Source organism: Ochlerotatus camptorhynchus, unplaced genomic scaffold (assembly GCF_037179485.1).
Source record: "Ochlerotatus camptorhynchus isolate MF236.1 unplaced genomic scaffold, CSIRO-AGI_Acam_v1.1 ptg000258l, whole genome shotgun sequence".
Lineage (NCBI taxonomy): Eukaryota > Metazoa > Arthropoda > Insecta > Diptera > Culicidae > Ochlerotatus > Ochlerotatus camptorhynchus.
In genome coordinates this window covers 656,286-678,724 of record NW_027040748.1, presented here as the reverse complement: position 1 = coordinate 678,724, position 22,439 = coordinate 656,286, and the positions used below count along the sequence as shown (strand labels likewise).

The 22,439-nt window shown below is 38.4% G+C and overlaps 2 protein-coding genes across 3 annotated transcripts; one reads left to right on the top strand and one right to left on the bottom strand.

Annotated features, from left to right (window-relative positions):
- Positions 1-2: 2 nt before the first annotated feature.
- mEFTu2 (mitochondrial translation elongation factor Tu 2) lies at positions 3-1,483 on the bottom strand. The gene has a single exon (XM_065226702.1). The coding sequence runs from the start codon at positions 1,394-1,396 to the stop codon at positions 35-37; it is 1,362 nt and encodes a 453-aa protein (XP_065082774.1). The 5' UTR covers positions 1,397-1,483; the 3' UTR covers positions 3-34.
- Positions 1,484-7,171: 5,688 nt separating this feature from the next.
- On the top strand, positions 7,172-22,005 carry nito (RNA-binding protein spenito). Of its 2 annotated transcripts, XM_065226720.1 has the most exons (4): positions 7,172-7,274; positions 7,898-8,262; positions 8,542-10,288; positions 19,744-22,005. In XM_065226720.1, the coding sequence occupies exons 2-3, from the start codon at positions 7,984-7,986 to the stop codon at positions 10,255-10,257; spliced, it is 1,995 nt and encodes a 664-aa protein (XP_065082792.1). In that variant the 5' UTR covers positions 7,172-7,274; positions 7,898-7,983; the 3' UTR covers positions 10,258-10,288; positions 19,744-22,005. The 2 variants fall into 2 exon arrangements, with proteins under 2 accessions (XP_065082792.1, XP_065082791.1); XM_065226719.1 differs by having other exon boundaries at positions 7,898-10,288.
- Positions 22,006-22,439: the final 434 nt, after the last annotated feature.

Here is a 22,439-nt window from a genome sequence, read left to right as displayed (position 1 = left end):
ACTTTAACAGTGCATGTATCTACTTTTTTGGTCTTCATAACTGATCCAGGTGTAGTTTAATCAGCTTCTTTTGTGGCAAATCAACTGAATCTAAAATACCAGTCACCAGACCAGTGGCGACGGTTTTCCCATTCTCTCGTATAGTAAACGTTTGTCCACAAGACATCACCATCTTTCGCAACAGAGTCAAACGAATAGCGCCGTGATCTCCTGGCATGAGCATTTCTTGGCCAACAAGGTCCACTCTACATGGCACGTTCCATGTTTTACTGAATAGCTGCTGTATGTATTTGGAAGTGAGAGGCTTAGATCGTCCACCTTCGTTTTTAGCCAGCAGGTATACAGTTCCGTCGAAATGATTTGAAACTCTTGCGCTTCCAGCTGCACAGAGAAGCATTCCACGTTGAACTGCCGTGATTTTGACATTTCTTAGCAAAGTACCAATATTATCGCCAGCTTTTGCTAGAGCAACGTCTTTTTTGAAGACTTGAACACCTCCAATAGTAGTTTTAACTTGCTCGTCGAATCCCAACAGTTCGGCGTCATCGTTCTTCTTGATTGTCCCCCGGGCTAGGGTTCCAACCACAACTGTCCCTCGTCCAGGAACAGTGAATGCATTATCGATAGGCAGTAGAAAAGGTGAAGTTACATCTCTTGTGGGCGTCGGTACATATCCATCAATTGCTTTCAACAGGCGATTTATTGATGGTTCACCCATCTCTGACTGATCACCCTGAAGTGCCATAAGAGCAGAACCTACGATGACTGGACTGTTGATACCGTCGAAACCGAAATCGCTCAACAGCTCACGTAACTCGATCTCCACCAACTCAATAACCTCTTGATCTACCTGGTCAGCTTTGTTTATAAATACAACAATCTTTTCAACCCCAACTTGTCTTGCAAGCAACAGATGCTCTCTAGTTTGAGGCATCTGTCCATCGGTTGCGGCCACTACGAGTATTGCTCCATCCATTTGAGATGCACCGGAGATCATATTTTTCACATAATCGGCATGTCCTGGGCAGTCTGTGTGAGCATAATGTCGTTTCTCAGTGCTGTAGCCAATGTGTGCGGCATTGATCGTAATTCCACGCGCTTTCTCTTCTGGTGCTCGGTCAATCTGGTCATAGGGTATATAGTTCGCACGACCGTTCCTCGACAGTACCTTGGTAATAGCGGCCGTCAATGTAGTCTTACCATGATCCACATGTCCGATCGTACCAACATTGCAATGCTCGGCGGGTTTGGCTTCCGTAGAAAATTGCCTTCTTCGATAGTGTTGGGATGAATATGCAAGTTGCCTTGAAGTTTTCAAAATCGATTCACTTCCTAAATTCTTAACATGAGCCGTGAAGATACGAACGTTTGATAGTGCACTGAAGATGGATGCCATCTCTAATAAACCGACTGTTTTAAGATTAATACTTGGCTAATTTCCTAATATTTTACATAATAGCAAATCTGTATAACAATAAATAATATTCTGCTTACGAATGAATAACAGTTAGCAGATGAACAAACCGCAACAACAAAAAGTCAATCTGTCAACTCGTGACTGTCGATTGAAGAGTGCTATCAGGGTTGTTCCAAAAATAATTCGGCAAAATCCTGTAAAATCGGTAAAATCACGATGCGCCGAAACTGCACGGTAAGAAAAAAGTTCTTCTACACGGAGAAAAAATACTACCCAAAATTTGAGTTCTTTTTACTTAATTTTGACTTCAGCCTCTCACTTGCACTCGTTATTGTTGTCAAAAAAGGAACAAGAGATTCGACCCAACGATATAGTTCAGCCCAATAAGTTACTTTTGAGTAAATTGCATATTCTCAAATTTGTGAGAATTAAACTTAATTTTGGGTAGAATATACTTAAGAGTAGGTAATTTTTTTTGCTGGTGTTAAATGGAAACTACTATATGCGATTTACTCAAATTTGGGTTATTGGGCTGAACCCCGGAATTGAGGGAAAAGTACTTAATTTTGGGTTGTTTTTCATCTCCGTGTATTCAAATCTGGGTAGATCCACTCAGATTGGTCAGAACTGAACCCGACCAACCGTTCGTGAAACTTCTTCAAAGTTATTTATACAGAAATAAAGATTTATGTCGGCAATTCTTTACTTTAAAATTTCTATGATTGCGATTTTTTTCGACACATTTAAAAATCTTTATTGATCGATACTTACATTTAAGATTATTTCTTCATCGGTCATATGATAGTAATCTATACAGGTACCATACTAAATTTCTTTTAATTTCGACATGGACTGTAGTATTCTGTACAAATATTCATCCATAAATATTTAAATACTGATATCATCGTAACTTTGAACTTTGACAAAGAACAACAAAGATTACCATCGATGCACATTTATAATCTCCTTGTTATCGATTTGCATCGCTGGTTAAAGAGAGTTCAAAACACACCAGGTGACAGATAACAATGTTTATATTATTTATTGACATATTCGACATTTCATCGGAAGAAGCAATCTGCCGGTAAATGAACAAGAAGACCGATGGCCGCCGTGCAGCAAATGTTTACCATTGTAGTTCTTCAAGTTTACGTCTATATATTTAATAACCCGTGATAGCATGCGTGGTGAGATTCTCGGTATTTGGAACCCAATGAGGAAAATTGATACCTTTTTGACCTCTATTACACCTACATGGCTGACTGGTTGATGGTTATGACAAATAAATATTGAATTCATGTATGAAAGATTTACAGAAATTTCAATACACCACATACTTGAGTGTGTTTGCCTGTCGTTGATAAGCTCATCAACAGCAGCCGTGGACCCGAGGATTAGCAACCAACAACGAAATCAGTACACCCCAGATGACATGGGATCGAAACTAGAAATTATGCAGATAAAAAATCACAAATAAAATCAGCAGTTGTGTATCGATATTTTGATTTTACAACAGAAATCGATATTTTGATCAGGCAACACAATCGATATTTTAACATTGGTAACGATTGGTAGCAATATTTTGAGAAAGATATTTATAAACGATTCACGATTAGACCACAGACAAACAGACATAACACATTGAATAATTCTCACTGTAAAACATCGTCGCTAAAACATTACCGCCATCTGTTGAGTACACTGTGGTGGGCACTACACGGAACAGATGGCGGCAGTGTGTAAACGTCAAACGCAAGGGAATTAACTATGCGCGCCACAGGTGGCGGTGCTACCAACAATCAATACGAAACTAACGATTTTAAATTGGCTCACCACTTTAGTAGCCTATTGGTCCCAAGCAAACGATTAACGTACCCTATTCTAGTTGAAATTCTATTACTACACTATGTTTGTTTTGATTCGCTATGAAAGTTTGACAGATAACATCAGGGGTGTGTGGATTCATGCAGAACATGCAGGGGTGAGTGAAATAGCTTGGGACTGCTTGGGACCGTTGTTCTGGTACTGAGTGAGCCAAAAATAATAATGATTTTCTTCGGGACCCAGTGGTCTTAGAGTTACCTCTATGGTGCTACCAACTACGAAACTTTTAAATTGTCCGTTAAATGCTTGTTCGATGAACAACTTGTGAGTGTTATGTCTGTTTGTCTGTGATTAGACTTTTAGCATCTTTACAATTATTCATGAAATGGTGACGATCGCTATCGATTTTCTTATGAATGGCGATGTATGGAAAATTAAAGAAAATTAACGAAATGGTTTTTTCGGGAACCTGTCCAAAATGGGTAAACTATGTTGTGTGTGAAAAGTTGACAAATAAACAACGTCGATTGGATTCATTTCGATGATGTTCATTTGTAAATATACCTACAGCCCAGACAAGCAGACATAAAACTCGCAAGTTGTTCATCGAACAAGCATTCAACGGTCAATTTAAAAGTATTTTAGTTGGTATCGAGATTAGTAGTACCACCACCTTTGTTGCGCATAGTCAATTTCCTTTCGTTTGACGTTTACACACTACTGCCATCTGTTCAGCGTACTGCCCACCACAGTGAACTCAATAGATGGCGATAATGTTTTAGCGACGATGTTTTAAAGTGAGAAATATCTAATGTGTTATGTCTGTTTGTCTGTGCTTACCGCCGAGCATACAGCTAGGCAAATTTACAAGAAACCTTTTATGTGCACACCACATTTTTTTTTAAATTAGACTTTAAAATAAAAAATATGGAACATAAAAATTACTTGGATCCCAGAAATGAAATCATTGTTCTGAAAGAAATGAATTTAATTTGCTTTTGCTAATAAAATTGATGTGTGAGGTTTATAACATTTATTCCCCGGAAGAACATAAAGATTGTGGGTCTAATTCAAATGAAAGTACATATTGATTCAAACAATAATGTTTACGTGTCAAGTACATATATTTTATGTGTGCTAAAAATATATAATAATAATAAAAATACAGGCTCTGGTGGGTTATTTATTACACACTAACTTTAGATTACTGGAGTCAGTAAATTTTTACTGGGTTTTTGAATTGCGGATCGCTCAGTAATCATCACAGCAATAATGTGCTGTACCGAACTGTCCGTAAAGTCAATCTGTCAAAAATAACTGTTCATTCAGTAAATGGTTCGAGTTGCGTTCAGCAATGTTAACTGGGAAGCCCAGTATTTTTTTGTTTATTTTGCTGTAGTTTAACTGACTATACAGTTATTTTGTTCATTCTTGTACCGTTTTACCCAGTTTCACACTCATTTTAGTTTACCGAAGTCAGTAAAATTTTACTGGGTTTTTGAACTGCGGACCACCCAGTTATTAGATCGGTTGCAATTTTGAATACCGAACTTCCACTAGCAGCAAAATGGAAATGAAACGTTAAATAATACTATATCAGTGCTAACATTTGAAAACGGCGCAAAAGCCATTTGTAAACAAATGGTTTGTGGGCCCTTTACTCGCTACCCGAAGAACGCCCACGCAAACCAACAGCATCGTCAGGAAGGGGAAAATTTCCCCTACCCGATGTTGCTGTTGTGTCGCGTGGGTGTACTTCAAGTAGTGAGTAAAGGGCCCACAAACCATTTGTTTACAAATGGCTTTTGTGCCGTTTTCAAATGTTAGCACTGATATGTTCAGTAATGCATATGAATCAACCGATGAGCTCAGTACATATGATCAAAATAATGTTGATTGAATATAATGATTATGATTGCAGCAGCATAAAATTCATCAAACGCTTTCAATATGGCTCATGATCAATAATGTTGTTTCGAAATTCTACAATACTTTTAACTGCATACGGTATCATTTGGCGTACAGAACGAACATCGTCTATTTGAACAAAAACTAATGAGAATACAGAACATCATCTATACATTAGTTACTTACCTGAGTTCGATCAGTTTCCTATGTAAAAGTTACAGTCAACTGTACATAATTACGTGGCAGCACTTTATTTGCCCAAACTATCCAAGCATTGTGTCTTGTGTCAAATTGCACTGTTCGTGATCAGTTATATGCACATCAACATTGATGAGGATTCAGTAAATACTATATAAAACTGTTTCTTCGGTAATATTTTTTACTGAAAATTAGTACAGTTCAGTAAACATACTACTTTACCGTTTAATCCGTAAAAATACTTGCAGTACACAGTATTCTTTTGGCAACTTAACTGATATTCAGTTATTAAATACCGATTGTCGGTTTCAAGTCACGTCTGAACTGATGTTTCAGCTATAATTTTGCTTTACAAACCAGAGTCAGTAAAAATAATTACCGAACACCTAAATCCTGAATGAGTGTGTAGGAATTTTCCTCATCCTGCACGTCCTCTTACTGCACGTGTTCTTCCTGCAGGTCATGATCAATCTAGGTCGGCAAAATGTCCAACAGCCGATTACCTCGGAGTTTATCTTTGCTGATATTTCTGCAAAATATTTGTTTGTTAGCTGAGATCTCAGCACAAATCTACTTTGTTAGCTGAGTCTCGGCAATAGTTTTACTGAATCTCAGTAACATAAATTGCAAAACTACTCACCTGCTGAAATCTCGACAAAAAAATAGTGTGTTGGTCTTATAAGAATGCATAAACAGTATGTGTCACCAAAAATATACGAAGAAAAATACTTCCCAAAATTTGAGTTCTTTTTACTAATTATTGAATTCAGCCTCTCACTTGCACACACGCTGGTTACCATATATGGTAAAATCACGGTTTTCGAAAGATTTCCTTTCTTTTCTCTTGGCAAAAGAGGACTTCTACATCAACTTCAAATGACTTCTAGCCATAAATAAAAATAGCGGCTGTAGTAAATCATTATATCAGTGATTTTGTCAAATTATCTTAACAAAAAATAGTAGAAATTCTCATTACTGGTCATTACTAAACGTATCCCATGACAAGTTAATGCTCACTGCGTATTTATGATAATTTCTTCGATTATATTTTATATTTTATTGCAATACCTTTCGTGGACCTTTCATAGCATCGTAATGTTTGTATACTTTGCTTGATAGGTAGCCGGTTTGACAGTTCATTAGGTAGACTTGGCTTCACTCTTGGCGTGACTCATTATACACCGACTCTTCATTAGGTTTTGCACCGTTGAGGTTAACCTCAATCTGATGACAGTTCAGTGGTACTGTTTACGTGGACTTAGTCGATTTTTTCTTGTGTAGATTTTCTGGAAATTTTTTCAGATTGCAGTGAGATGTAAACCACACTTTTGCAATGTCCACGAGCCACATCCTTTCACCACGTATTTCTTCGACAATTTTCAAGTTAAAGTTCGGAAATTTTAAAACATATTTTTTTCGAAAAAACGACTAAGTGTCTGTAAACAGTACCACTGAACTGTCAAAAACGTTCAGCCGATTAACACTGAGTTCATTTGTGACGTCACGCTGCAGTACCTAATAGTAAAATCTAAAGAGCCTGAATTTACATAAGCATACGTCAGACTGTGCGTGAAACATGGCGGACTTCGTACTATCCTTTCACTCCATCGAAAAATCCCATAAGAAACTGTTAATTTTTTCTGTGCCGTCAACGCCAATTTCCCTCCGTGTAGGTAGGGAGGACTTGAAATTCAACCAATCATAAAATTTAATCTTGTTCTGTGCCAGTGGCGGTGAAAAGAACTCACTTCAGTAACTCAACTCAGATTCATCGTTCGCGAGTTCGAGTTCACGTTCATGAGCCAAGATAGCACGTCATTTGACTTTCATCTGCCGCGAGAAGTGCCTGTCGTTTTCGGAGGTCTCCCGTACAAGTGGTGAAAATTGTAGAAAAAATCAGATAATCTGTTCAGTGGAGTCATCAAAAGTGAGTAGAAGTGCCGTTAATCTATTTTAAAAGTGGAATGTTGGATTATTAGCTGGTTTATGTGTGTGAAAATCGAGTTGAGGGCATCGGCTTGGGCGTTGACGGTGCTAAAGAAGTTATTCAGTGTGGGCATTTTCCGGCGAGTCTAATGTGTTGATTTTAGTGTATTCTTTGTGAATAGTGTGCGCTGAAGATAAAAAATTCTAGAAAATTAACTGTAAATGGTTCGAAATGTGGATAGACATATTTTTGTTAATGCCATATGCATTTAAATTGCGACGCCATTTTGTTTTACATGACTGAAAATTTTTCGGCGTTCAAGCTGTACCTGCTGAGCTCTAGATTCATTTGGATTGTGAAGTGAGAAGTGAACTGAGTGCTGCGAATGAATGACAGGCGTTCATGATCAAAAATAGCGCTTGTGATGTGTGATTGTGTTTGTGATGTTTTGTTATTGAATGGCATGTGAGGGGTATTAGGATGTGATACTGTTAAGCAAATTTTACTGATTAATTTTTCATAAAAAAAAAACAATCTAATTTATAGGTATACATTCGCAAATTAAGTAGTTATTGGTGAAATCGGTGAGTTTTCTCAGGTATATTTTATGCGTATATTTGCAGGTCCATTAGCAGCTCACAAAGACACAGAGGTAATCGATACTTGCGCAGACCAAGCTAAAGCTGGCCATAATTGATGAGGACAGCTGATGAGTAGCAATCGGTCAAGCGATAGAGATCGTATTACTGTGAAGATACGTAACATGAAACGTAGCGCCTCGCGCGACTCTCCACCAAGATCTAAGAGGCGCGGAAGTATTGGCCGTTACGAAGGAAGCTCGGACGAACGCGTAACACCGGACAGGATGAGACGACGTGTTGCAAGATCCCCTAGTCCACGTGGAGCAACCACCCGCTACGCTTCCCCTCACCGGGAAGAGTACACTCGAGGAGGACGTGAGAGTGGAACCGAACGATATTCGTACAAGGTACTGTGCGTAAGTGCTCTGCATCCCAAGGCATCTGACGAATTAATTAAAGAAACATTGTATCGGGAGTACAAGAAATTTGGAGACTTTAGCATTCGCATTTCGCATGATTTAGACGAACGTGTAGCATACGTTTGTTTTCGTACTTCGGAAGATGCCCGGGAGGCGAAGCATGCCAAGTCAAGGGTTGTCTTGTACGACAAAGTGGCACTTGTCGAGCCTGTTTATGAATCGGCCAAATCCGAATCGTATCGTAGACCACGTTCTTCCTCGCCGCAGGATTATGACCGTCACTACTATGCCCGTTCACCTGGAGTTCCACCACCGGATCGTCGTCGTCCTGATCATCACCCGTACGAAGGATATGGACCACCACCCGGTCGTATGCACCATCCGGACTTCCGTCCACCGATGCATCACGAGTACATGCCTCGTGGGCCACCGATGCACCATCATGGACCTCCGCATATGCATCCGGGACCTCCACATCATCACTATATGCCTCGTCCGTATCTTCCACGCCCAAGGGCTCCATTTGAGAAGACCGATAATAAGAAAGATAAGTTCCCCAACTATTTGCATCATGTTCAACCGGAGGATGATCCTCTAGCCACCAGGACATTGTTTGCTGGTAACCTGGAAATCAACATATCCGATGACGAGTTGCGTCGAATTTTCGGGAAGTATGGCCTCGTAGAAGACATCGACATTAAGCGGCCGCCACCAGGCACAGGCAATGCCTTTGCCTTTGTGCGTTATCAAACCTTGGATATGGCTCATCGTGCAAAAGTTGAGCTGTCGGGTCAGTATATAGGCAAGTTCCAATGTAAAATTGGATACGGAAAAGCTACTCCGACCACTAGAATCTGGGTAGGAGGCCTTGGCGCATGGACATCGGTTACTCAATTGGAGCGGGAGTTTGATCGATTTGGAGCGATCAAAAAAATTGAATACAACAAGGGAGATACCCAGTCTTTCATTCTGTACGATTCTATCGATGCCGCTACGGCTGCAGTAAAGGAAATGCGTGGATTCCCATTAGGCGCACCGGACCGTCGCATTCGAATCGATTTTGCTGATAATGGTACGACACCTCCGTTCCCGAAACGAGGTGCAGGTTTCGAGGAAGGCGGTGAATATCGTCGTGCTCCAGATTATGAATATCCGGAAGGCGCACCGCCATATGAAGAGACCGCTAGCTATGGCTATGGAGGCAGACCTTTCCGTGGTCGAGGAGGATTCCGCGGCCGTGGAGGTTTCCGAGGGGGATTCCATCGCGATGGTCCTCCTCATCACGGAGATAATGACGAGTGGCGCCGAGCACCAGCTGATGGTGATTACGAATCTCGCCGTCGTTCCGGATCGCGTGAGCCTGGTATTGATAGATCTCGTTCTCGTTCACCTCGTCGGCGCAGTCCAGCTGATTCTGACTCGGACTCTTCATCTCGTAGAACTGGTATGTTGTCGAACGCACGAACGCTACCAGAAGTTGCACGAAAATCCACAACAGTATGGCAGGGTGCTTTGATCCTGAAGAGCTCACTGTTCCCAGCCAAGTTGCACCTTACGGACGGGGATAATGACATAGTCGACAGTTTGATGAAAGATGAAGAAGGTAAACATCACCTTCGCATTACCCAGCGGCTTCGTCTGGATCAACCCAAGCTGGAGGATGTACAGAAACGTATATCGACTTCTTCGTCCCACGCTATCTTCCTCGGGCTGCCGGGATCGACATCGTCCGTTGCGTCATCGGATGATGCTAGTGTTCAAACACGTCCCTTGCGTAATCTCGTATCGTATTTAAAGCAGAAGGAAGCCGCCGGCGTAATTTCCTTGCTGAATAAGGAAACGGAAGCAACCGGTGTGCTGTATTCATTCCCACCATGTGACTTTTCAACAGAATTGCTGAAACGTACATGCCACAATCTGACCGAGGAAGGGCTGAAGGAAGATCATCTGGTGATCGTGGTGGTTCGAGGAGGAACCGCCTGAGTGGCAGAAGAAGGCACCGTTAGCACATAAGGTAAGACGAAACAAAAATTGCGATCATTTATTGCTGTGCATGCGTAATTAATTCGGATATTGTGCTCAAACTAAACCTCAGTTTCTATTCAGTTTGCTAGTTATTACTTTTGGATTAGATACTAACACTATGTTGGACGTTTGTTTTCTAATGTTATGGCAAACTAAACAAAGTAAGAGGATTCAAGATTGTTTGTTTGGATTTGTATGTTAACGACGGGAATGGCCTCCATAGGATGAAGTAGCAAGAAACCCTTTTACCAACCGGTGGAAACTAACGATTTTAAATTGGCTCACTACTTGACTAGCCTATTCTACCCATAATCGCATATTAGTCCCATCTTTGCTTGATTTCCTATCCATATGGGACTGATATGGGATTATGGGCAGTATTGGTCCCAAGCAAATCGATTAACGTACCCCATTCTAGTCGAAATTCTAGTATTACACTATGTTTGTTTTGATTCACTATGAAAGTTTGACAGATAAAATGAGGGGTTCGTGGATTTTCATGTTTCGAGGGGTGCATCGATTAGCTTGGGCCGATGATTTGTTTTGAATTTATTTGACGTTGCAAAAAGGCTTAGCAAAGGGCCTACCATTTCAGATGACAAGCACAACGGCTTAATAAAAATGGCCTATCCATTGAAAGATTCACAAAAAAGGCTTATTAATTTATGAAATTATATTGTTATCGATTTTCATATATTTTTGAAAGCTTTTCGCATATTTTGGATGTTGTATACTGAGATACAGTTACTATTGTTATTGTGAACAATATAAATGCCTAAAATACTTCAATTTTCTTAAATATGAATTGAATAGTGGCGGTCAAAATTTAAAATTCATTTTCTGGTTTGTTTACGTTTTGGACATAGGCCCATTTCAAATGTTACTCTAGATATCTCGTTTTTTTAAACTTTTTATTCATATAGGGGAAATGGCTCTAATGTTGGCCTATGGATCTAAGATTGGGCCCATCGCTAAAAATCTGATATTTATCAATTTTATCTAGATGAACGCGGCATTGGGACGGTACTAATGGATATTTTTGGTCAATATTGGAAATTTAGTCGATTGCTGAATTTATGTATGGGCCCAAATTAGGGGCATTTAGGCTGACATTACATCCATTTTCCCTATCAGTTTAAATTAACTTATCGGTGGTTCATGTGGTTTAAATTCACTTATCCGCCCTATAGCCATCGGTTAATCGCGTGATCTACCTTCATTGTTATTCATTCATTCATTATCATTGAATGGATAATCAAACAGACCTGTTTTCTGTTGGTTTATTCCATTATTTTATGTATTACTGCATTTTCGAAAAAAAGGTGAATGCTTCGGTCATGGCTGTATGTTACTGTTTTGTGTTCTGTTATGGAATTTGCGAATACTATTTACCTGGGTGATACGAAATATTTTTTTGCTTTTACTGTAAGTTGCTGTAAGAAAATAATATGGTGCAGCTAGTACGGGATAGTGGTGTTAGTATGCGTGTGCGAGCTACCAGTTACGCCAAATCCACGATCAAATGCATTGTTTACGCTGATACGCCCCTTCGAAACAATAATCATTCCTTTATTTAACGTCGGTCTCTGTTCCGCAATCTAGTGCCAATCACCGACGGACATCGATTGCCATCCATTTACGGCAATCGAATGTGCAGGAAGGCAGCTTCCACACCTGCGTATGATATCGCACCCATTCAACACACATGGGCCGGGACCAACGGCTTTACTTCCCTTCCGCGGAAGAAGACGTGTCCAGAGATTTTTATGCCTCAGACAAATCCCATCGACCTCGGCTGAGATTGAACCCAGGCCCATTGGGGTGAGAAAGCAGTCACGCTTACCACTATATCACCGGCTTCAAAAAAGTAATCGATGATATTTTTTTTTTCTGTACAGAATCTTACGGGAACAGACCTACTATTTACCTGGGTGATGCGAAGTGATTTTTTTTTTCAATGTTGGCTGCGCTGAAATAATCAAATCATCGCCATAATTTGGCAGCAAACTGCATTTTGCGTAAAGCCCAATCGTGAATCTTTCATTGTTTGTTTACGTTTGTAAATTCATGAAAGAGAATGGTGAAGCATAATGCACTATTTTCTTTATGAAAACATTTAGAGAAATGCTTGATGCTTTGGAAAAATAAAATGGCTTACGTGTTAACTACATCGCTTCATTTATAGAATGATTTGAGGTGAACTGAAATATTTTTCATATTGATGGACCGCAATACTGTATTCGTTTCTTCATACCGGGAGAGTCAAACATTGGTTTGATTTTGACAGGTGGATTGGTTCGATTTTGGGGTAAACCCTAGGGGCACGCAATAACCTTTAACTCCAACGCAGGCAACGGCTGTAATTAAATTAATTCCATTAACTACTGCACTAATTACATTAATTACACAATGTAGAACATTAACTACTTTTTAACTCCATTAATTACAGTTGAAATTTCGTAATTAACGTACATTTATTACATTTTCAATACTTTTAATTACATTAATTACGGATGGATAATTTTAATTACCGTCAGTACTACAAAACGCATAAATTACTTGAAGTACTTTTGATTGCATTTTAACTTCAACGCACCGGTTCTTTGTATTGCGTGCCCCTCGGGTAAATCTTCGTCGCATCACCCAGCTATTTACAATGATAATGCGCGTTGTGGAGGGGTCAAGTGGCCGTGATTGAAGTTAACTCAAAGCAATATATACTTTAGATAGGGAACTAATCTCGAAATGAAGCATTTAGTAACAGAACAGGCGAGACAGGATTTAATTTGTACGTCAATGTAGAAATTTCGAAGCCCATTTGGCACAGCATTTTTTTTTCAAATGGTCATTTGGTATAATGACCATTTGACTTAATCTCCAAAAAGTAATAAAATAAAATAGTGGCATAATTACACCAAAAATGAATGGCAATTACACCAAATGTAAGGGTGGATTTCTTTCATTTTTGATTTTTTTTTCAACCTGGTAATGACAGTTCTGACTTCTGACAATGAATTGTAGCATATGAATAGGTTTTTCAAGAAATAATTCTAGCCACAGTGGCGAAAAACTTAATTCGAAAATTTAATCAACAATTGGTTCATGTGGTGAAACATTACGAATTCAGTACAACTTAAATGCAAATCTGTAAAAGAATCTTACATTTCCCTGTAGGGTATCATTTGACATATTTTGCAATAATCGTCAAAATATCATTGAAAGAGCGGGAGTACTACGAAAGGCAGAATCACAAAAGGCCGAATCACGAAAGGACCGATTCGGACTTTGTCACTTTCCCGATTCGGGCTTTTGTTAATTTGTTTTTAATAAATTAAATTACATTATTAAAGTAAAGTAACAATAATTGTATGGAAGCTACTTAATAGTCATTCGTTTTAAAAAAAGTCAGCAAGTGAGAACACCTCTATATCTAATTTCATCTTGGCTTCATTTTTTGTAAATGCAAACCATTAAACAGATTGTTTGGATGCGGTTTTCAACAAATTCGGTTTTTGATAAATTTTCGGCCTTTTTGGTTTTCGGCCTTTTTGGTTTTCGGACGTTTGAAAATAAGCGAAGCCAGCTCGGCTTGGGTCAGTAGGTAATTGTAAACTAGTATTTAAGCTATTTTTTTAAAATATACAGAGGAACATTCTAGCACAAAAGTTAGACGAGAGCAATGACGCTGCTTCTGTTTTTTTTTAGAAAAGAAATCCTGTGCTCCAAGCAGGGCGTCACAATATCAGCTTCAATCGACCAAATCGATGCGACGAAGAGACTGTTGGCTTTCTTTTTTTTGTTAAAGTCGAACAGATTCGCAGCATTATAGAACCTCAGTCGGCGTGCACAAACAAATCTAGACCAATAACTGAAATAGGCGGAACAACCAAACGTAAACAATGGCTTTAAACGCAAATTCCTCGAGAATCAAACCACACCCAAGTAATCTAACACCATCATCTGATAGAGCAAACTTCCTTTATCGAATGGCATTGTTAGTTTGCGTGGGAGTGTTTTGATTCTCGAGAATGTTGTGTTTAAAGCCATTGTTTACGTTTGGTTGTTCCGCCTATTTCAATTGTTGGTCTAGAAATGTCCAATCGCTTGTCTCTCTTTCTCCCGTCGCTCTATTGGTCTTTCTAACAAGCTTCGGTGAAACGGATGAGCGAAAGGGCGCTCGGCTTTGATAGTTTTCTCTGTCATGGAACACATCAACAGAGGTTTCATGACGTATATGACGGAAAAATGAAAATATATATATTTAAAGCATTTCTCACGTGAAAACACTTGAAGATTACACGTAATATGTTTAATTTATCTTCCATCCACATATTTATCTAGAAAAAATTAACGAAAACGGGACATAACGCATTTTAAACCAATTAAGTTCTTTAAGGGTATTGAGGTAAATACATATTCGTAATCTGCATTAAAAATGGAACCCAAACCGAAAATTTTAACAATTTGGGTACACTGGAACTATTTTAAATAACTAAGATTACATTTGCAAAAATCACCTTATTAGCGCCCCTCGGTGTCAGTTTGTATGGGAGCGAGCTGTCAGTTTGTTAGTTTAGTGTCAAACAGTGAAGTTGTTATTTTGCTTTAAATCTTAATTTAAAAATCGAGATGAAAGTAAGTGGGCTCGAAAACGAAGCTCTTTCGGATGATGTATAAAAAACAATACATTTTTCAATATTAAAGAACCTAATTGAAAGAGCGGTGATAGAGTGTTCGTGAAAGGGGATTGAAAGCCATAATGAGGTTTCGTTTAACTAGAAAACCGACATTTCTAACATTGAAAGCGTTGAGCAAAGCAGCGACGAGAAGATCCACAGCCAGCCGTTCCTTCTAAGCGTGCTTCTTTTTCATTTTGGTTTCTTGCTGATAGTCTAGCTAGGCGTTATAGAAATGAAGCGTTGAATACGTTTGTATGAGAGAAACAAAACTCGAGTTCATTTTAGAGCTTCGAAAATGAAGAGCCCTGGATCCAAGTGTTGAAAGTTTAAACCAGAACAAATCCTATGATCTAAATAGTGGAAGCTTGAACGAGAACACTGGCTTTCGTTTGTGGTACCTTAGAATTTTTGTGTTTCGGCCTTTTGTGATTCAGCTTTCTGTACGGATCCCATAAAGTTGTAGGTAAAATATTCACAGCTATGTAAGCATATACATATTTCACTACAACTACCAAATTTTATTTAATCTGTTATTTTTTATGAAGTTTTTACATTTCGTTCTAGTAGTTGCACCAACTTTCTTCGTTGGCCTGATAATTAAATCTTGTCTTCACTTGTCTTAAGTGACACTTTTTTGTAACAAAATCCTCCAGTTCGAGGTCAGTTCCTTATCTATTAATTATATATATTAACTAGCTGACCCGTCGAACTTCGTCCCGCCCAAAATTTGATTTTTGTTTTAAACAATTTCGAGCATTCACGATTCCACGCTAAATTGATCTCTTTGAATGGCATATCCGCGATCGATTTTGTTGATATTACTCTTACTTAAATTATTAATTGAATACGCCGTTTCAGAACAATGTCACGGGATTCAACATTTTCACTAACGATTAGGACAGCACTTTCATCAATTGTGGGGGCATTGAATTGACGTTCGTGACTTCCAGTCGGACGTTTATCCGCTCTGATAATGATTTTGTGGTCGTCAGAAGGCATTCTTTCCAATGCCTTCTTGAATAACCGAACCAAAGCGTTGTGTTCGTGAAGAAGTTCTTGCAATTCTCCAATGATCTGACGTTTCATAGCACGATTAATCGCACAGCGTTGATCAATTTCAATTTCACAATTGCCAACAAAATAAATTTGAAGAAATTTGTGTTCTTCATTTGCTGGCGGCAACAATGATCCGGTTCGATGGTGACTTTGCCCTTGAATTTGTATAGTTGAAGGCAAGTTTAAAACGGGTGAGTAAATCCAAGTATTCGCTTATTTGATATTTGATATTAATATTCGCACCGAATGACGTCATTTGAAAGCAACTGTTGTATTTGTGAGCATTTTTTAAGAAAAATGTATTGACTCTGGTAGTTTGACTTTGCCACCTGCGCAACACAATCCTGGCGTTTCCGAATGAATGAATGAATGAATACATAAAAGAGCAGAATGTGTGATACCTACTTTCACTACTGTTCAAATTCTTGGTATCTATGTTTCTATGCAGACTGCAGACATACAGCCAAGGTTGCAAATACTCATTTCAGCTAAAATAATGTTTTTCGAAATAATAAAACCAAAAGATGGTATGATGACATGTTTTACTTTTAACTTACAAGAAGAGGTTACAAAGTATGCGTTTGAAACATAAAACCTGTAAATTTTGCTTTCTATGGGTCACAATCAGCGATTTGCTGATCACTGAGTGAGTGAGTGAGTGAGTGAGTGAGTGTGTGAAAAATCACTGATTGTGACTCTCATGAAGTGAAATAAACAGGTTTAATATGTCAAACACATTCTTTGCAACCTCTTCTTGTATCTTAGCTATTCAAAATATGATCATAGCATCTAATTATTTTATAATAAAAATAAACATTGTTTTAGCTGAAATGAGTATTTGCAACCTTGCATACAGCATGAGATTAAGAGAAGAAGATTAATGAAAAAACTCGTAGAAATGTCCAGTTCATGTTCAGCAAATATTCAGAAGTTTAAAACCATCACTAACTCAAGAGCAAGTTTTCATTATGTCGAAAGTAACATTCGCACTGATCCGAGAAAAATAAAGTTTTGTTTTGATGACCGAAAAGTTATTCCTATTTCCAATTAAACACATACAATCTCATAGTGATAGCAATGTTTAACATATTAAGCATGGTTTTAATAATACAAAGAAGATCGCTAGCTTTCATAGTTAAATAATGTTACTTAAGTCAAAGTGTATTTACCAGGATATTCGGGAGAATTATCAATCACGTCTCCTTACGTGCAGCCCATTCATCACTTTAGGATCACCGAAATCGTCGTTCAATTTATCCACTTTAATAATGAGAAAGCGAAACGACGAACCCACACTTTTCACGGGTTTCTCTGCGCTGTTACTTAATATAAACGGCATCTCCATACAAATCGGGTGACTTAAGTAAACATCGAAAAATCTTTTGATCGGAAGGTGATTACGTCGAAAAGCAATTTGACTGGTAAATAAATTTAAAAATGGGATGTGATCATATATCGATTGACACTGATAGCTCGACTTTGTCTACCGTTGTTACTTTCGACGTAATGGAAATTTGCCCTTGAACTTGTGTCAAAATCTGTTGGACTCACTCTTTGTACTACATACAGTGCTGTTCGATATAATAGCAGCGCATGCCGATTTTCATACAAAATTGACAATTTTGACATGTTGTTCTCTTAAGATCAATTGTTTGAATTTTGAGAAATGTAAAATTTAAGAACTCAAAATTGTGCTGAAATGCAAATTATTAGAATTGCATTTATTTCGAACCATTTATAGTATCTCACTTTCCGGCAGGTGCTTCCAAAAATGTGATATTTTGTAATATTTGTAGTGTGACTAAGGTTTCAACTCAATAGGTTATAAGACATCATGTCAAAGTTACCATTTTGTATGAAAATCGGCATGCGCTGCTGTTATATCGAACAGCACTGTACATGGCCAGGGTATCCAGTGAACCGGGAAAACGGAAAAACAGCCGGGAATTTGAATTAACCGTGGGAACACCGGGAAAAGCCCGTTATATGAAGAAGTCCAAGTTACTTGCAAAAATAGCTCCAGGTGATTGTGAGGAGGATTTCAATACCAATTCTAATTATTCTAATGGGAAACGAAAAGTTGTGTAAGGAACATAGAACACAACATTTATTGTCTCATACGCTTTCTCTCGCTGGTGAGTCAAAGCTGGATTTAAATTAGTTCCTTTAAATCCCATACAAGCAGTGGCGTCCCGTAACCTCACTTTTTACCTGTGCACCAACTTTCAAAACCAGATTTAATGCCATATTCATACTCGGATCGGTTGAAAAATAAACTTAATCTTCTAGTTTACTCGATATCTATTGATATTGATGCACTAGAAGATTTTGGTTAAGGAAACGCCACTGCATACAAGAAAGAACGCTCGGGAAATAACGCTTTGCGAAATTCTTGTGATAATGAACTTCTGGCGATATTTCCAACACGGATTCGGCGGATTTGAAGCTACCAAAAACGAAACAGTTGTTTACAGATGCAAAAAAGTGTTTTTAAATATAGTGCAAAGTTTTTGCAAATCAATAGTAGGATGGAGCACTACTTCGGAATATGGGACCCATTTCCGTCACACGCGTCAAAAACAATGAAGGTAAACAGCTACATCCAGGTTACATGCATCAAATTCTTTGCTCACGAGTTAATTTACGAATGCTGTAAAAAAATGTACAGGCTGGGTGGCAACTACCTGAAAAACTGAAAATCTGAAATTATCAGGAAATTTAAAAATGCCTACACAAACCTGTTGCAAAAAGGTGCTGCACCCTATTTTAATTGTATTTCAATAGTTAGTCAGTTGAAATAAAAGGGATGCATATGGACGAGAATAATTAGCGCATGGAGAACCTTAAATACTTACAAAAACTGTTACGTCCTAATTCCAGCTCTATCTGATTATTTAATGGTTGATTGCCAAACATGAGACGGACGAAAACGTTGTGGATCTCCTGTGCTGCCACGGGAAGGAGAAGGTTAACATAATGCCATGAAGAGATAGCTTTGTTACACCTAATAAATCCATCAGTGACATCTCCCTCCTGACCTTAATCCACCCCTGTGCACCAACGCTCAAAATTCAAATGAACAGTAAAACTAGAAGATTACCTGTTCAAGTATAATATGGCTATGAATCAGGTTTACATACAAGTAAAAAGTGACGTCACGTGATGCCACTGAGCTCCTTAATCTGACAAGTGTTTTAATGCTAATATAGCTAGTTCCATAACCATTGGTATAGGTACGCTCTACACTCACGAGAAGTTACCTAACGGTTAAAATCTTTTAATACCCTAACTATTGAAGGATGCCTTAGTAGAATCCTCTTCAACTGTTCTGTTAATGGTCCATAATAGTTTCACCGCTCTCTGCCTTGCCTACTTGCGCTTATATTTTGTGTACAACCAGTGTAAAGTTCTGCTGTCGCATCAAAGGCTAGACGGAGTTTCCCATGGCGCAGTTTAACTTGCTGTATCTTTTTCTATACCATTGACCGAAAACGCATTTTCGCTTCCAGACATTTAACGGTTACCATTTATCTACCCTGCTTCGGCATGTGCATGCTAGAACCCTCTTCTTTCTACATCTATCTCTTGAATGCTTCTGTAACTGTATTAGTGGTCTGTTGTAGCAATGAGCGCATTATCATCGTTCTCATTTTTCTTAAGAAGAAGTATACCTACATATTCCAAAACTAACGGGTTCAATCCATTGCAGGTGAATAATTATTCTTAAGCTAAACTGTTCACATAACCCAACGCGCGCAAGACCCAATCAATCATCATTAAAACACACTCATTCGATACATCAGTTGCCCCCCTCTGCGCACACTACAAGAACACCATCCAGCGAAGAAAGAAAGAAACTTCCGATCCGACCGTGGTTTGCGACTGAGTGAAAAAGACGAAGACGGAAGAATTGGTGATACCGCAATTGAATCCGAAATATCCGTTTTGTGACCGTGCAACGATGATACTCTCTGGTGGCCCCGTGCGGAAGTGATGATGATGGTGATGATGACGTTGATGATGATGATGATGCTAGTGCGAATTAATATCGGACTTTTGTGTAGCGAATAGGCAACCAACGCAGTGTGAGTGGTTGGCGATTGGAAAAAAAACAGCAGAAAATGATGACGTGCGCGCGCCATTCGAGACACCGAACCGGAGTAGAGATTGTGTGCATCAGATGATGATCAGTGGAAGTGTAACAACTAACGGTTGTTTGTAGTTTTCAGTAGAGAGGAAGATTTATGCTATAAGATGACTTGTAATTCACCGTCGGAAAGAAGAGGCATCTTCCCCGAGCCTCGCTCGAAAATGTATAATTAGTTCATACATTGAGATTTTTGTCACAGAGCATTTTTCTCTGTTATTTTAGCCGTTGATTCATAATTTTTTAGGTCGGGGAAGATGCCTTCATTTCCGGGTTCCCATTACCAGCGAGAGGATGAAAGTGGTAATGACACTGCAAATGACCGAAGAGAAGAAAAAAAAAAAACAAGTATTGATGTTCAAAATTGAATGAAATTGAAAATGTTTTAAAGAAGAAACTGTGACAACTTTAAACATTTCTATTTATGTATCAAAACAGTTTAGTAAAGTAGCAGTAGTGGCAAATGCAGATCTATAGAAACTTATAATGCAATTTGAATACCGTAAAACAAGCTTGAACAGAAACAAAACTTAATAGATTTCTATTATATTCTACTACCCTTTCTTTGTGCAACAAAAGTTATCGTAGCAGAAGATCTTAAACCGTATGTGTTTAGTGTTAAACTTCATATTGAAAACATAAGCATTGAATGAAAATGATAATGGTGTATGCTGCTCTGACTAAAAAAAGGTATCCCAAGTGAATGATGATGTTCAGTTTAGTATTGTTTTGTGATTATATTTCGGTTTTTACTGTCCTTTATGCTTTAACCAGTTTATGAAAGGAATAATTGACGAATAAGAGTTCGGTGTAATCTTCTATGTTTCATGCTGAGAACTATGATAATGGTTTGTGCAGCTAGTGTTTTTAAAACTGGTGGACTTGAAACATCTTGGCACAATTTAAAAGCAATTTGTGCTCTTCAACTTTAATAGCAACCCTTTTTGATCAAGTGGGATAGTGTTTGGCGGTTTATTGAAAGTTTTCCAGTGCCAGTTTGTGACCGTGGTTGAGTATTTTTGTGTTTGTGCTCTAGTTGTGAACAACTCTCCTTCAGAAATCTATTCTCGTGTTTTGTACCACCCATGCCTTCTGGATGTTTGTGAATCAGACCATGTGTATTATGATGATTCATACATACTACCCAATTCCATTTCTGCTGAGTGATTGGTGATTTTTGTGACTATTTCAAGGGATTCTCTTGATCGGACGTGTTTCAGTGTATTGATGATGCTAATGTAAGTTTCTTCTAAAATTTCCCTTCCAGTGATATTGATGTGTGCCAAAACTTCAATTGAGCTTCCTGTTTTGTGAGGAAAGTGTACAACTATAAAGTGGGCTAGTGATGATTGTTGAAATTTAAGTCAGTGTTTACACAGTGTTTTCCTAACACTGATACTGCTGAACTTTTCCCTAATGCGTTGAGAATAGAATGTAGCATTTGTTGTTAAAATTCTGATTTTAATATTGGTTTTACAAATGTTACTTTGTATTGTAAAGCGCAGCATCACGAATGGCAGGTGGATGCTACCAGTTTGATCACCAGTAATGAAAGTGAGATTTTACTAAAGAAAATGGAAGAGTTTTTGTTCTATTGAGTTCAGTTTTGTTCTGTTTGATTTCCAATGGGAAGAAGTTGAAAATTGTGACAGTGAAATTTGGTTGAATCAAAAATAAATTGAACTGAAAGTCGGTTGATTCGTACAGCTGGCAGCTAAACGATTAGGACTTACGGAAATAAATATTCGGAATGTAACAGTAGTTATTCATGAAAGCAAAATGTACTAGATCCTGAAATAAATAAAACAGTGTGCTTCGCATTAATCAGAGTAGTTTTCATTTCGTGGAGTGTGAGAAATCAGTGCTTCTATTGTCTTGGACGACTAGTGCGGGAGTTTTCATTTTAATACATAGTCTTCTTCGAGTGAATTGGAGCTGGGCTTCGTTTGGGGGCTTTTGAAGTTATCGTGATGAAGAACTCCGAAAGTCATGCAGTGGTGGTTGAAAAGCAGAGGTGACACTTGGAGTGTGTTTGTCTTTTTTCTAATAAATGTTATCATTTGCCAAGTGAAATTAACAATCTTTCAAATCCGAAATGCCCTTGTAGACCAGTAAGCACAAATACAGGGGATGGGAATAACAAGGGGAAACTATGTGGTACCAACTAGTTTCCGTGGATGCTTTTGAGTTTTAATCACTAGCAATGAGCATGTGAAGTGAATGAGCAGCGCAGAGAGTCCGCTCTACCATCGTCATTG

Coding starts and splice junctions, on each gene's coding strand:
- nito (XM_065226719.1), top strand. CDS start 7,984: ATGAGTAGCAATCGGTCAAGCGATAGAGATCGTATTACTGTGAAGATA.
- mEFTu2 (XM_065226702.1), bottom strand. CDS start 1,396: ATGGCATCCATCTTCAGTGCACTATCAAACGTTCGTATCTTCACGGCT.